This window comes from Myotis lucifugus, unplaced genomic scaffold (genome assembly GCF_000147115.1).
Source record: "Myotis lucifugus unplaced genomic scaffold, Myoluc2.0 scaffold_49, whole genome shotgun sequence".
Taxonomy (NCBI): domain Eukaryota; kingdom Metazoa; phylum Chordata; class Mammalia; order Chiroptera; family Vespertilionidae; genus Myotis; species Myotis lucifugus.
The window spans coordinates 616,711-629,967 of NW_005871097.1; the positions used below are offsets into that span (position 1 = coordinate 616,711).

General features: G+C 36.2%; 1 protein-coding gene and 1 non-coding gene across 6 annotated transcripts in view; one reads left to right on the top strand and one right to left on the bottom strand.

The window, feature by feature from the left end:
- The window catches only part of RPS6KA3 (ribosomal protein S6 kinase A3), a 112,831-nt gene that overhangs the window by 26,926 nt on the left and 72,648 nt on the right, over positions 1-13,257 (top strand). For all 5 annotated transcript variants that reach the window (XM_023753676.1, XM_006088532.3, XM_023753673.1 and 2 more), the window contains one exon: positions 2,306-2,362. In XM_023753676.1, coding sequence (XP_023609444.1) covers positions 2,321-2,362 — 42 coding nt within the window. In that variant the 5' untranslated portion in view covers positions 2,306-2,320. The remainder of the gene's footprint in view (positions 1-2,305; positions 2,363-13,257) is intronic.
- Positions 9,472-9,600, bottom strand: LOC111825984. The gene has a single exon (XR_002829224.1).

Sequence of the window (13,257 nt, forward strand, 5' to 3'; positions counted from 1 at the left end):
CCAGTGTTCTTTTAAGATCTAGTTTTAATTTTATCTGGGATGCCCAAATAAAAATAATCAGTGTTCAGTTGAATATATGGTTGTGGCTTTTAGGAGAAAGATGTATCATGGAGTTGAGTCTTTACCATAGAAATGGGCCTCTGAAAGTGTCTTAGGAAAATAAAGATCTTATACCTGCCTCCCCTTTTCTGCATTTTGGCACCATTTCTGTGCTTTGTAATATTGTATAGGCATTTCCTAATATAGGAACATATTCTGTGAGTGTTTTAAAATGTAAGATACCCTTTTTATGGGTTAGTAGAACTATGAGATCCTCTAGGATGGATCTCTATGATGGGGGGCATGTTTGTTAACCTTTCATCTCCAGCTTGGTGCCTAGAACATAGCAAGAATAAAATGAAATGGATGGATGGATGGATGGATGGATGGATGGATGGATGGGTGGATGGATGGATGAATAGGGATGGGGACAATAGAGAAAGGAATTCAAATTCAGAGCAGCTGCCTCATGAGGAGTATAGAGTAGTGGGTGGGTTACCTTTTATTTTCTAGTTGATAGTGCTCCAAAGATGGTTAGCTTAGATTCTTGTCCATTTGCTGAATTAACAAGTGGTCAAGGGAATTTACACCTTTTTCCAGTGAGGGAACTGGAGAAGACACTATATGTTCCTGACTCTGGTTTTGTTTTATTTTGCTTTAAATTACACAAATTATACATATTCATTGTAGAAACATTAGAAAATTCAAAGAAGCAAAAACAAACAATTTAAATTGTCTAAAATTCTACCACCCAGAGATAGTCATTGTTAACATTTTGATGTATATCCTTCCAGAGTTTTTCCCATAGAAATATATACATTGAAACATGTATATATTTATTTAAAATGGGATCATTACAATCCATATTGTTTTGTAAACTGCTTTTTCACTTATTACATGTGACTGTCTTTTCATGTCAATAAATTTACATCTTTATCATCATTTTTAATGACTGCATAGTATTCCATAATGTGGATGTACCAAATATATTTAACTAGTTCTCTATTGTTAGGAATTTAGATTTCCAATTGGGAGTTCTTTTTGGAAAAAGTTATGGTGAGCATTCTTGTATGTACATCTAAGCACACTTGTCCATTGTTTTTTAAAAAAAGTCGAAATGATGGGCTGTTTTTAATACAGACTTATATTGCCTTCCTGAAAGGTTGAGCTGATTTATACTTTCTCTAGCAGTATATCCTGAGTGCTCTTTCCTCCATATTAGTGCTAGTGGTTTTTTTCTGTAAATCGTTACCAATTTGAAAGGCAGAGGTATCTTTTGGTTAAATGCATTTCCTTGATTAGTATTAAGGCTCAACTCTTTTTTCCCTTATTGGTCTTTTCTGTTGAGGTTCATCATTTTTTCTTACAGGTTTGTAAAACAAAGCTCTTTATGTATTGAGGATACCAACCCTTTGTCATATGTTGCTTTTAATTTTTTGTAATCAATTTGTCTTTTAACTTTTTTGTGTCTAGTAGAAGTTTTTTTTATTACTTTCATCCTACTTACCCCATAAGTATTATTCACCTGTATTTTCTTCTAATACTTGTATAGTTTTCTTTTTGATATGTTTTAAAATTTATCTTTATTGTTGAAAGTATTACAGATGTCCCATTTTTCCCCATTGACCCCCTCCACCCTGCAACCATCCCCCCAGGCCTTCACCACACTATTGTCTGTGTCCATGGGTTAGGCATATATGCATATAAGTTCTTTGGTTAATCTCTTCCCACCCACCCAGCCACCCCCACCTTCCCTCAAAGATTTGACAGCACTGTTGAATTTTTTTTAACATTTACATGTTTAATCCATCTGGAATCTATTTTGATATAGAGATCTAGCTTAATTTTCCCCTGAAATAATTAATCAGTTGCCCTGATTAATTATCAATGGAGTTGGAATTTAGAATGTTTTTCCCATAGAAAGTGTTGTAAATGAACTTTGATGAGGTTTGAATAAGATCATTTGTAATGCATTTAACTATTAAAATAAATTCAAGAGCTCACCTGGAAAGGTAATTATCATTTATTATATCATTTCCATTGAAAAATGTTTTTATAGTTTAAAATAAACAATTTACATGTTAACTTTTGAAGCACAGCCCTGTTGCAAATTGGCAACTGCTTACTTATGTAGTTGTTCTGTACTTCATTAGAACCCTTTAGGGGTAAAAATATTCCTATGTGATTTTGTTTTGTCTGCCTTCATTTAACTTTAACTGATGTAAGATCTGCTTTGGTAACTTTCTACTTGCTGTGCTTTTCACAGAATGGACAGCAAATTATGGATGAACCTATGGGAGAGGAAGAGATTAATCCACAAACTGTAAGTAAAATTTTACATAATAAGGGATATAGATAAATCAAGTACCAAAAAATTTAAGTATTCATACTTTTAAACTGAGCAAAATAATGATTTTATGGTCTTAGAAAATTGTTGATTCTTTCACATGAATTTTACCAAAATTCATTCTTGAATATGCCAGTGACATTTAGAAACTGATTTTAAAAGAATGAAAAAAATTGCTCTCATATTATTCAAAGTTTTCATTAGTACTTTAAAGATTATTTTTTAAACCAAATCATAGATTTATTGGAGAGTAGTAAATAGATTGTCTCTCCATGCAAGATAACCATTGTTACAGCTCAGTTATTATTTTCTTTTTGTTCTGTACATAAGACAATTATTGCAGATATTTATAAAATACATATATTCTGCAATTCATTTTCATTTAATATCTTAAACATCTTTTATGACAAAAATGTAGATGTATATATTTTAAATGGTTGCATAACACTGTTTTATGCATGTCCTATACTTAATGTAATTTTCCCCTATTTATTTTGGGGAACTTGTGTTTTAGTAGGATATCTATAATAATAAAAGCATAATATGCTAATTAGACCAGATGTCCTTCCAGACAAAGCTGGGGCTGCAAGGGAAGCCTGGGTCCCCGGTGCCAGAGGGAAGCCAGTGCCGGCAGCCAGGGGAGGGAAGACCTACTCTTGCATGAATTTCGTGCATCAGGCCTCTAGTCTATATATAAAAGGCTAATATGCGAAGTGTCCGGGTAATGATGTCACGTAGCAACATCCAGCTTCCTCTCCCTAGCAACGAGCCTCCATGGAGTTTCTTCAGCCCAGGAACATGACTTGCTTTATAGCCAGGTGGAAACATTTTACACTGTAACCAAATGTCTGTGAAGCGTTTTCCCCTGCCTCATCTCATTTGATCCTCACAGAGGTCCTGGAGTAGGTAGATAGGAGACTCGATAGAATCCTATTTTCTTTTCATTAGCTGGAAAATGGAGATTTAGAAAGTTTAGAAAGTTGACCCAACTGAAAAGTAAGAAATGGTGAATCTTGAAAATGACTTCAGGTTTTCTCACTGTGCAGAATATAGTCAAACACTGCTGCAGTTAAATATTTTACCCTTTGTTCTCCCTGCGTGATCTATAATAATAATCTGCTTCATGTTGATATTTACTACTGTGTTGCTGACAATTACCTGAAAGAGAAGTTGGGGTGCTTCACTGGGCTGGAAAAAGTTTAGCTAAATCAGAAAGCAGGTCTAATTAGGCAAGTTTATTCTATAACTATAAAAGGCTAAATTGACTCTCGCATGTGTGATACATATAAAGCACTCACTGGTGCCATTCGCACACGTGTGTTTCGATCTGTCATTGTCGTTCGTGAATTTGGTTGATACTTCTATTATAGAGAAAGGGAAAATAGTGATATTAAAATATTTCTGCTAATTAATTTCTTTTCAATGTGCACAAATTCGTGCACCAGGAGACTAGTAGTCTTAGAAAAGAATGAGCTGGAACAAAGGGTATGAACATCTAAATCTCAGTAGACACTGCCAAATTGCCCATCAAACGAAAACTTAATTCCATGTTGAATAGGGTATGGTCAAGCAGGATATTCAACATTGGATATTATCAGAAATTATTTTTAATTTGGGCCACTTTAAATAAATAACTCTTTCTCATTCAATTTGCATCTCATTTTATTATTAGTGAAGTTGAGTGTCCATGCATTATTGGCTTTTGTATTTTTGTGTTGGTCCAATTTTCTTTGGGGATACTTGTCTCCTTATGATCTGTATATATTCTGGATATTAACTCCATGTTTATAACATAAGTTACAAATATTTTCTCCCTATTTTTTAAGATTGATTATGTTGTCTGTTATTGCATATGTACAGAAGTTTTCATTTTTGAGGAATCAGATCTGGCTACTGGGTTTCATGTTTTGGTTAGAAAATCCTTTCTTACACCAAGGTCTTAAATATAGTCTCTTACATTTTCATCTACCACTTTTATGGGTTTATTTTTAGCATTTAGCTCTGTGATCTACTTGGAATTTTAGTACCTACTGTGATGTAGAAATCTAACCATCCTTTCTAAATAAATACCCTGTTGCCCTAATCTCTACTTATTGAATACATAAAACACATTCACCCAGCTGGTCTGGCTAAGTGGTTGAGTGTGGACCTATGAACCAGGAGGTCATGGTTCTATTCCTGGTCAGGGCACATGCCCAGGTTGTGGGCTTGATTTCCAGTGGGGGGAGTGCATGCGGCAGCCAATCAATGATTCTCTCTCATCATTGATGATTCTCTCTCTCTCTCTGTCTCTATCTCTCTCTCTCCCTTCTTCTCTCTGAAATAAAAACATACTTTAAAAAAAATTCATTCTCACTCATTTAAGATCCTTCTTTTATCATATATAAAATTGCTGTATACCCAATTGTATCAGTTTCCTAAGGCTGCCCTAATAAAGTACCACAAGCTGGGTGGTGTAAAACACATCACTCCAACCTCTACCTCTGTTGTCACTTGGCATTCTCCCTGTGTGTCTCTGTATCCAGATTTTCCTCTTATAAAGACAGCAGTCTATTGGTTTAGGGCTCATCCAACTTCAGTTTGACTTCATTTTAATATTATTATATCTGCAAAGACCCTATTTTCAAATAAGATCACATTCACAGGTACAGTGGATTAGAACTTGAATATACCTTTTTAACAGTTTTTAAAATTTTGTTTTTCTTTTTTTACATATATTTTTATTGATTTCAGAGAGGAAGGGAGAGATAGAAACATCAATGATGAGAGAGAATCATTGATTGACTGCCTCATGCACACCCCACACTGGGCACTGAGCCTGCAATCTGGGCATTTGCCCTGACCAGGAATCGAACCTTGACTTCCTGGTTCATAGGTCAGTGTTCAACCAGTGAGTCATGCTGGCCAGGATTATTTTTCAATTATATTTGACATACTATATTATATTAGTTTCAGGTATTCAGCATAGTGATTAGACATTTATATACCCCTTACAGACATTTATATACCCCAATAAATCTAGTACCCATGTGATACCATGTAAAGTGTAGCATAGGGAATATTGAACATACCTTTTGGAGGACATAATTCAACCTATAACATCTCTGAAGATTTTGACTTCACATACAGTTTCAGTTACTGTAAATAATAATATTATTTTAATAATATTGAGTCTTCACATCCAAGGATATTCATTTATTTTGATATTCTTTTATAACCTTTATCAAAATTTTATGGTTTCTTGCATATAGTTTTGTCTATTTCTTATTAAGATATTCTGAGAATTTTGTAGGTTTCGTTATATTGTAAGAGGGATGTCTTCTCTGCTCTGTCTTTAAATAAAGTCCAAACTCTGCAGTGTGACCTACCAGGTCCTGCATAATAAGGCCTTGCATACTTCTTTATATCCTCCCTGGACACACACATCTACCCTGTACTGAAAGTCTAATCACTCAAATGTATCAGGTTCTCTTTTGCTCCTGGGCCTTTAGAGGTGATATTCCCTCTCCCAGAATTTTTTTTCCCTTACCACCCCCTTCCAGTTAATTCCTGATCATCCTTCAGATCCACGTTTTGATATCTCTTCAACTGAGACATCTTCCTGATACAACTGTCACTTCAATTTTCACCTTGAGTTCAGTGTTTTTCCTTTGTGTTGCCACAGCAGTCCATGCATGCCCTAAATAACAGCACCACACTAGATTTTATTGCTTATTTATTCGTTTATATTCCCTACTAAACTGTGAGCTGCATGAGGCAGTGACCATGTCTGATATATTCCCTGTTTTACGGTGTGGGGCCTGCCGGGAGCTGTAGTTTCCCGGCGAGCATGAGTGGGTGGTAGCCGTGCGTGGGCGGCACTCACCCATTCCCTGTTTTATATCCAGCACCCCAATAAGTGCTTGTTAATTAAATGAATGCATGAATTATGCTTTAGCTAGCACAGGACCCGGACATGGGGTCTGGTGCCCACGGATGCCTTCACATTTGGTCACATTTCTGTAACTCCCAAAACATTTGAGGCATTTTACTTCATTAGTCCAGAGTATACATTTATTGGCATTTAAGCAAACATAAAAACAATCAGTAGGTGTTAATATTGATTTTTCTGCCACCAACTGCCTTTTTTCCTTCATGTAACAATTCTTTTTGGAAGGCAAACCTTCAAATTTTTTATTCTCTTTAGCCTAAAATCAAAGCAGTTTTTTCATTGCAATATTATATGGCTCATTCTTTCCCTCAAAGTACTCACAGCATTAGTAACACTTACCTGTGGAAGAAACTGCATTCTAAAGATAAAGTGAAAAGGTATAGAACTAAGATATTACCAGCAGTGTGGGTGAACTGCTGGTAATATCTTAGTTGAGCAGAGCATTCCAGATTATAGGAATTAGGTTTAAGTATAACATAAAAGCCTAATATTTAATATTTCTTTAATGGCATTAAATCCAAAAGATTGTCAAAATATGTTAGCTTTATACTTTAAAATTATATTTGCCTTTAATGTACAATTAAATTTTTTTATTTTGTCAGTTATTGATAATTTAAATAGTGAAAATTGAGATGTCATATTAGTTATCTATTTGATGCATAATAAATTACCCCAAATTTAGTAGCTTGAAGCAACATGCACTTATTATCTCACAGTTTCTGTGGGCCAGGAATCTGTGTACAGCTTAACTGGGTTCTTTAGGGGTCAGAGTCTCACAGACTGCAGTCAAGCAGTTGGCCAGGGCTAGAATCTCATCTGAAACTTAATGGTGGAGAAGGATACTTCCAAACTGACATGTTTGTTGGCCCAGATTCCTGGCCTATAGAAACTACGAGATAATTGTATGTGTGGAATTTGTCAACTGGTAGGCTTTCTAGTAGGTTGAACGGCTCCTTTTCCATGGGCTAGAATGCAGAGTGTAATGATTAGCCAGTTTTGACCACGGCAAGATCATAAGATGGATGGAGGATAACAAGAGAGAAGAAACCTGCGTCTTTAATGACCTAATAATCTAGCAACACCTCTTCACTCTAACCTATCCTGTTACCTATGGAGTGCTCCATGAGAGGAAAATAGGCACTTATCCTGTTTGAGTCATTGCATTTGGAGATCTTCTTGTTACAGCAGCTTAGTTTGTAACTACGGGTAATCATTCATTAACCAAGTAGTTAATGAATGTCTGTTGGGTGCCAAGAACTCTATTAGGTTGCTGGAGACACAAAAGCATATAAGGGAAACTTTTAGTTTTATTTATTTATTTTTTATTTATTTTTTTATTGCTAAAAGTATTACAAAGGGTATTACATATGTGTCCTCCCCCCCCCCCCGCCCTTGACAATCCCCTGGCCTCCCTTACCCCCCAGTGTCTTATGTCCATTAGTTATGCTTATATGCATACATACAAGTCCTTCGGTTGATCTCTTACCCCCCTCCCTCCTGCCCCCCAACCCGCTGCAGTTTGACAATCAGTTTGAGGCAGCTCTGCCTCTGTATCTATTATTGTTCAAAGAAACTTTTAGTTTTAAAATGGAAAGATAAAGCTGCTTTAGGCTTCTTCTCCTCTGAGAAATTATCACCTAAAACAATAAGAAACAGAAATGTGGTCTTTGAAATTAGAAGACTTCTGTAATTGAATCAAGATATGTAATTATGAAAAGAAGATAAAAGAGTCCTAACAAGAGGAAGTTATAGGACCTAAATACTTTTAGAGGAGTATATCAGCAGGAAGCAAGCCTTATTCAGAGACCCAAAGCTCCAGATGAGCTTAAGAATGATGTTATCAGGTACTATGGAAAGTGAAGATATGGCACACAGCTGAAAACAGAGATTGGTTGAATGACTATGTAAAGAGTTTATACTCTCTCCTCTCCCCGGAAAAGACAAAAGGTATTTCATAGGGAAAAATGAACCAGAGAGACTCCAGACTTGGGAAACCCCAGGCATAGTAGGAGGTGGAGTGAGCTACTGGGCTGAAAATAGGGAGATCAAGTAAAAGCTTACTAAGCTGCCCCTCATGTTGTCCCTTGAACATGTCTCCTGGTTTCTGTTTGGGGTGGAGCCATTCCATTTTGGCTGCATTCTCCCTTTCTTTGCACCTCCTCTCTTCCTCTCTTTCCTTTATTCTTTGCCCTGCAATCTGACTCCTTCCCATATCCTAGATCCACTTCTCTTCTATCTTTGTAATTTTAATGCTGTTTTCCTTCTGGCTTCCTAAAGGCATGATCCTTTCTTTAAGCACCTGAAATAAATATTTTTATTTCCTTCACATATCTCATAAAGTATAAGAAAATTTGTCATTCAATTGGCTTATATTAGAATATAATGGATAGTCATCACCAAACCCCATTTCCCTCCCCCAGGAATGTTTGCATATTAATTCATATTTATGTCTAATTAGTTGAATTTTCTCAAGCTCTAGCCATGTCTTGTTCTTTCCCTGCTGGAGAGTTTGTTATTTTTATCTTTTATTTTGGTGGGGCTGTGGAGAAAGACTATCTAGCAGAAGGTAGAGTGCTGTATAGCACCTCAAGCCAAGATACCTTCCTGGATTCCAGAATTTTTCATCCTTTATTAGCTGGCCAGAGGACTCCATGCTCTGCATGATCCATGCTGAAGAAATAGGGAGTCTTGACTGTTTAGGTCTCCATAGTCATCTAAGAATCATTAAAGCAGTTTCTTGCTTAGTGAGAAATAATTCTCTTAATGGTTTTTATAGTACCAGGTAAAGATTCTTCTGGGACTTGAAAGTTAAAAGAGATAAATAAATACTTAGCAAAAAGTAAGAATCCAGCGAGTGTTACTTTTCCTGTCCTCTTCCTTCCAGCGGCTGAGCCTGCTCTCTCAGACTATTCACCCAGGATAAAATAGAGCCCTTAGGATCTAGGGTGGTATCTAGTGATTTTGTGGCTGACAAAATTGTAAAATGATTGGACTTTCTCTTAATTTGGTCCTTTGATCCTTCTTTTCCCCTTATTATTCTTTCTAATGACCATGCATACATTAATTGTTCATAACATCAACTTTGTAAATATATTACTGTAGTCCTAAACACTGTATATATCAACTCAGTCTTTGTAGTTCTTTTTTTTTTTAAATATGTCAGTAGAGGAACGAGCCACCCTTTCTACTTGCAAAGGGTGAACAGAAAGCTACTATATTTCTCTAGGACATTTACAAAGAGTTTTCTTCACCTTAAGAAGAAACTGGCTGAAGTAAATGTTCACTGTAGTTCTTATATTAAGTCACATGCATGATTGTCAAGGGTTGGAGAAAGCTTGTTTAAAGTAGTAGTGATAAAAATGGTTTAAAAAGGTAAAGTGAAGATAGATTAGAGCAGCGGTTCTCAACCTTCCTAATGCCGCGACCCTTTAATACAGTTCCTCATGTTGTGGTGACCCCCAACCATAAAATTATTTTCGTTGCTACTTCATAACTGTAATTTTGCTACTGTTATGAATCGTCATGTAAATATCTGATATGCAGGATGTATTTTCATTGTTACAAATTGAACATAATTAAAGCATAGTGATTAATCACAAAAACAATATGTAATTATATATGTGTTTTCCTATGGTCTTAGGCGACCCCTGTGAAAGGGTCGTTCGAATCCGAAAGGGGTCACGGCCCACAGGTTGAGAACCGCTGGATTAGAGAATACTTTAAATGCCAGATTAAGGAGCAGCACCCCTATGAAGGACACAGGCAAGAATACACCAGCAGTGCCCTGTTCAAGTCCTCTGAAGTCATGATGGGTCTTTAGCAGTAGTTTCTCCCAACTTCCATGCATGCCGTTACTCCAGCTACTGTTTATACAATGCAGTTACCCTAAGGCTGTAGTGATGTATATGATGGTCTTCAGAAGATCCAGGGAATTTCACCAGTTCCCAGTTGTCCACTGGTTTCCTCCATGTCCTTGAAGGTTCCCTCAAGCTGCCTTAAAACTTGCATTTGAAGATCCAAAATGATACTCATAACCATGAGTCCAGTATGTACTTGCATACCTCTTGCAGTCATCATGGCTCAAACACAAAATAAACTACAGAAAGCAAGCCCTAGCAGAGTTGACAATAGACAGTGAAGAACCCACTCAGCATAGGAAGTATAATAGTGCGCTCATTGGCAGGGAACATTTGTGGGGTGGTACATTCATGGCACTTATTGACTAATTATGTACAGCAGCGATTTCAACCTTTTTCATCTTATGGCACACATAGACTAATTACTATAATTCTGCAGCATGCCACAAAATATATTTTTTGCTCATCTGACAAAAAAGGTACAATTTTGATTCATTCACACTGGACTGCTATTATTGTGTTGGCAGTTGTCATTTTTTTATTTGACAATCTAAGGGAAAAGAGGTCAGTACCCCTGACTAAATAGTCAGGTATTGTATGTTTTAAAAATTCTTGCAGCATACAAGTGTACCTCTTGCAGCACACCAGTTGAAAATCACTAGTATAAAGTATTGTCTGTTGTTCTAATTCTCATCGACTGAGTATATTTTAGCGCTTAGAGCATGGGAAAAATATACTGTAGTTGAATTAAGTACATGCCACTAAGGAAAATATGTCTGATATAAGTAGCATTATAATTAGCACTGTATAGTAGCATTAAATGGAGTATGTGTGTAATAGTCAGCATTTCCAAGCGTGCAAGGTTTCCTTTTGCTACATATTTGGCTTTCAGGGCTATACTTTCACTTCCTAGTGTCCCTTTCCTTCATACCTAAGAGCTTTTTAACTCACCCCCCTTTTTTTAAATCATGGCTTGCCTAACTCATACGGTACCTCTGATCCAAAATTGCTTCTCTTCTGCTCTAGTCTATTTATCACAATGCCCCCCCCCTTTTTTTTTCAGCTCGAGTGATCTAATCCATATTGGAAAGGGAGCAAACTGATTTGATTAAGTTCTGTGCCAGTATAAATGTTTTATTGAGTCAACCTGAAATACTGGCATATTGAAAGTTATAACCCCTTTACCTAAACGAGTCTTTTCATTTAAACCATTTTATACAAACATGGCTTAGTAAAAAGAACATCAGGCTAAGTAGAAAAAAATGTCTGGATAGGGAAATGAGAAATGCCAGCTAGGGTGTATTGCTGCTTCCTGCAAGATTTTACCTGGGATGTTGGTGCTGCTGCCCCCTTATCCTCTCTTTATGCTCATAGCGAGATTTCCCTTGATACAGGGCCTTAGAAGCAACCTCTCTCAGTGGTGTCGGAAGCCACTGCCAGTTGATTCAAGTTGATGATCACAAAATTTTTTCCCATCTCTGATTTAAAACCTTAGAACCTTATCATTTTTTAACATTATCTACTGATGGTTGTGTGCTAGAGAGTATTTCTCCTGTACTTAAATGTATATCCTTTAGTGTCTGAAAAATTGAATGATCCATACCAAAAAAAAAGTATCCTAAGGAATTCATTAATAATATGTTAGTTTTAAATTTTTATCATAGGGTTTAGTTTTTCTCCAGAAGGGCTCAGCTGTCATGGAGCCATGAAGATGGTTGATAATTGGGTTTGACAAATGTATGGTGTAGAACAGTGTTCAGAAATTTGGCTGTGGACTCTCTACTGGCCTGTCTTCCTTCAGGGTCTTATCAAAAGATTTAGTACCTCCTGGTTTCTGACCTAAGTCAGCCACTGGCCATACATATATACACTCTTTTCCCAGATAAAAGTATGTGGTTATACTACCACCAACGTCACAGCCATTCCCACTTCCAAACTGTGTGAATTTGGGTAGCAGGCTTCTTAACTTCTCTCTAAGCCTCAGTTTCTTCATCTGTAGTGTGGATAATAGTACTTACCTCATTGTAGCAAGAATTAACTGAAATAATTTCATGTAAAGCATGGTGCTTAGAACATAATAGTATCTTAAATGATATTGTTAGAATTATACTTGAAAGATAATAGATTAATAAATGAGAATTCAAATAAAGGAATTCAGTGAAAGTAGCTAGAGAAAGAACTACAAAGTAAACCTATAAAAAGCAAGAGGAAGGAATTCAATATAAATTCCAAAATCAGTGAATTAGAAAACAGGAAAAAAAACACACACAAATGCACAGCTTTAGGAAAGCAAAACAAGATATAATTACAGATAGGAAGGAGATTAAAGCATCATAACAACTAAAATACAGGTTTGCCCTAACCGGTTTGGTTCAGTGGATAGAGCGTCGGCCTGCGGACTGAAGGGTCCCAGGTTCAATTCCCGTCAAGGGCATGTACCTTGGTTGTGGGCACATCCCCAGTGGGAGGTGTGCAGGAGGCAGCTGATCGATGTGTCTCTCTCATCGATGTTTCTAACTCTCTATCCCTCTCCCTTCCCCTTCCTCTCTGTAAAAAAATCAATAAAATATATTTAAAAAAATATTTACAGGTGAAATAATATAATGTTTGGGATTTGCTTCAAAATAATTAAGTATGGGAGTGGGGGGAAGTATGAAGCAGGATTGGACATAAGTTTTTCATTGTTAAAAGATAAGTGCTAGGTACAAAAGAGTTTGTTTTACCATTCTATTTTTAGATATGCTTGAAATTTTCCTTAACTTTAATTTAAAATAGAATACTAAGTATGACTCTATACTAATATGAAAGTCTTGCTGAGATATGTGGTCTTATAGGAAAATCTAAATGATATCATTTAGGAAGGGATAGTAAAACTTAGTATACCAATAATAGCATGAGAGAAATTTAAGTTATTAAAGAATGAGCCCTCTCTTCGAAACTACAGAGCCAGGCCTCAATGTTTTGGTAGGAGAAATCTTTCAAACCTTCAAGAAATAGATTATTCCTGTTGTTTTTAAATTCTCAAAGCATAGAGAAAATTTTCATTGCCTTCTAGTTTGTTTTATAAAGTTAGCATAGGTCTA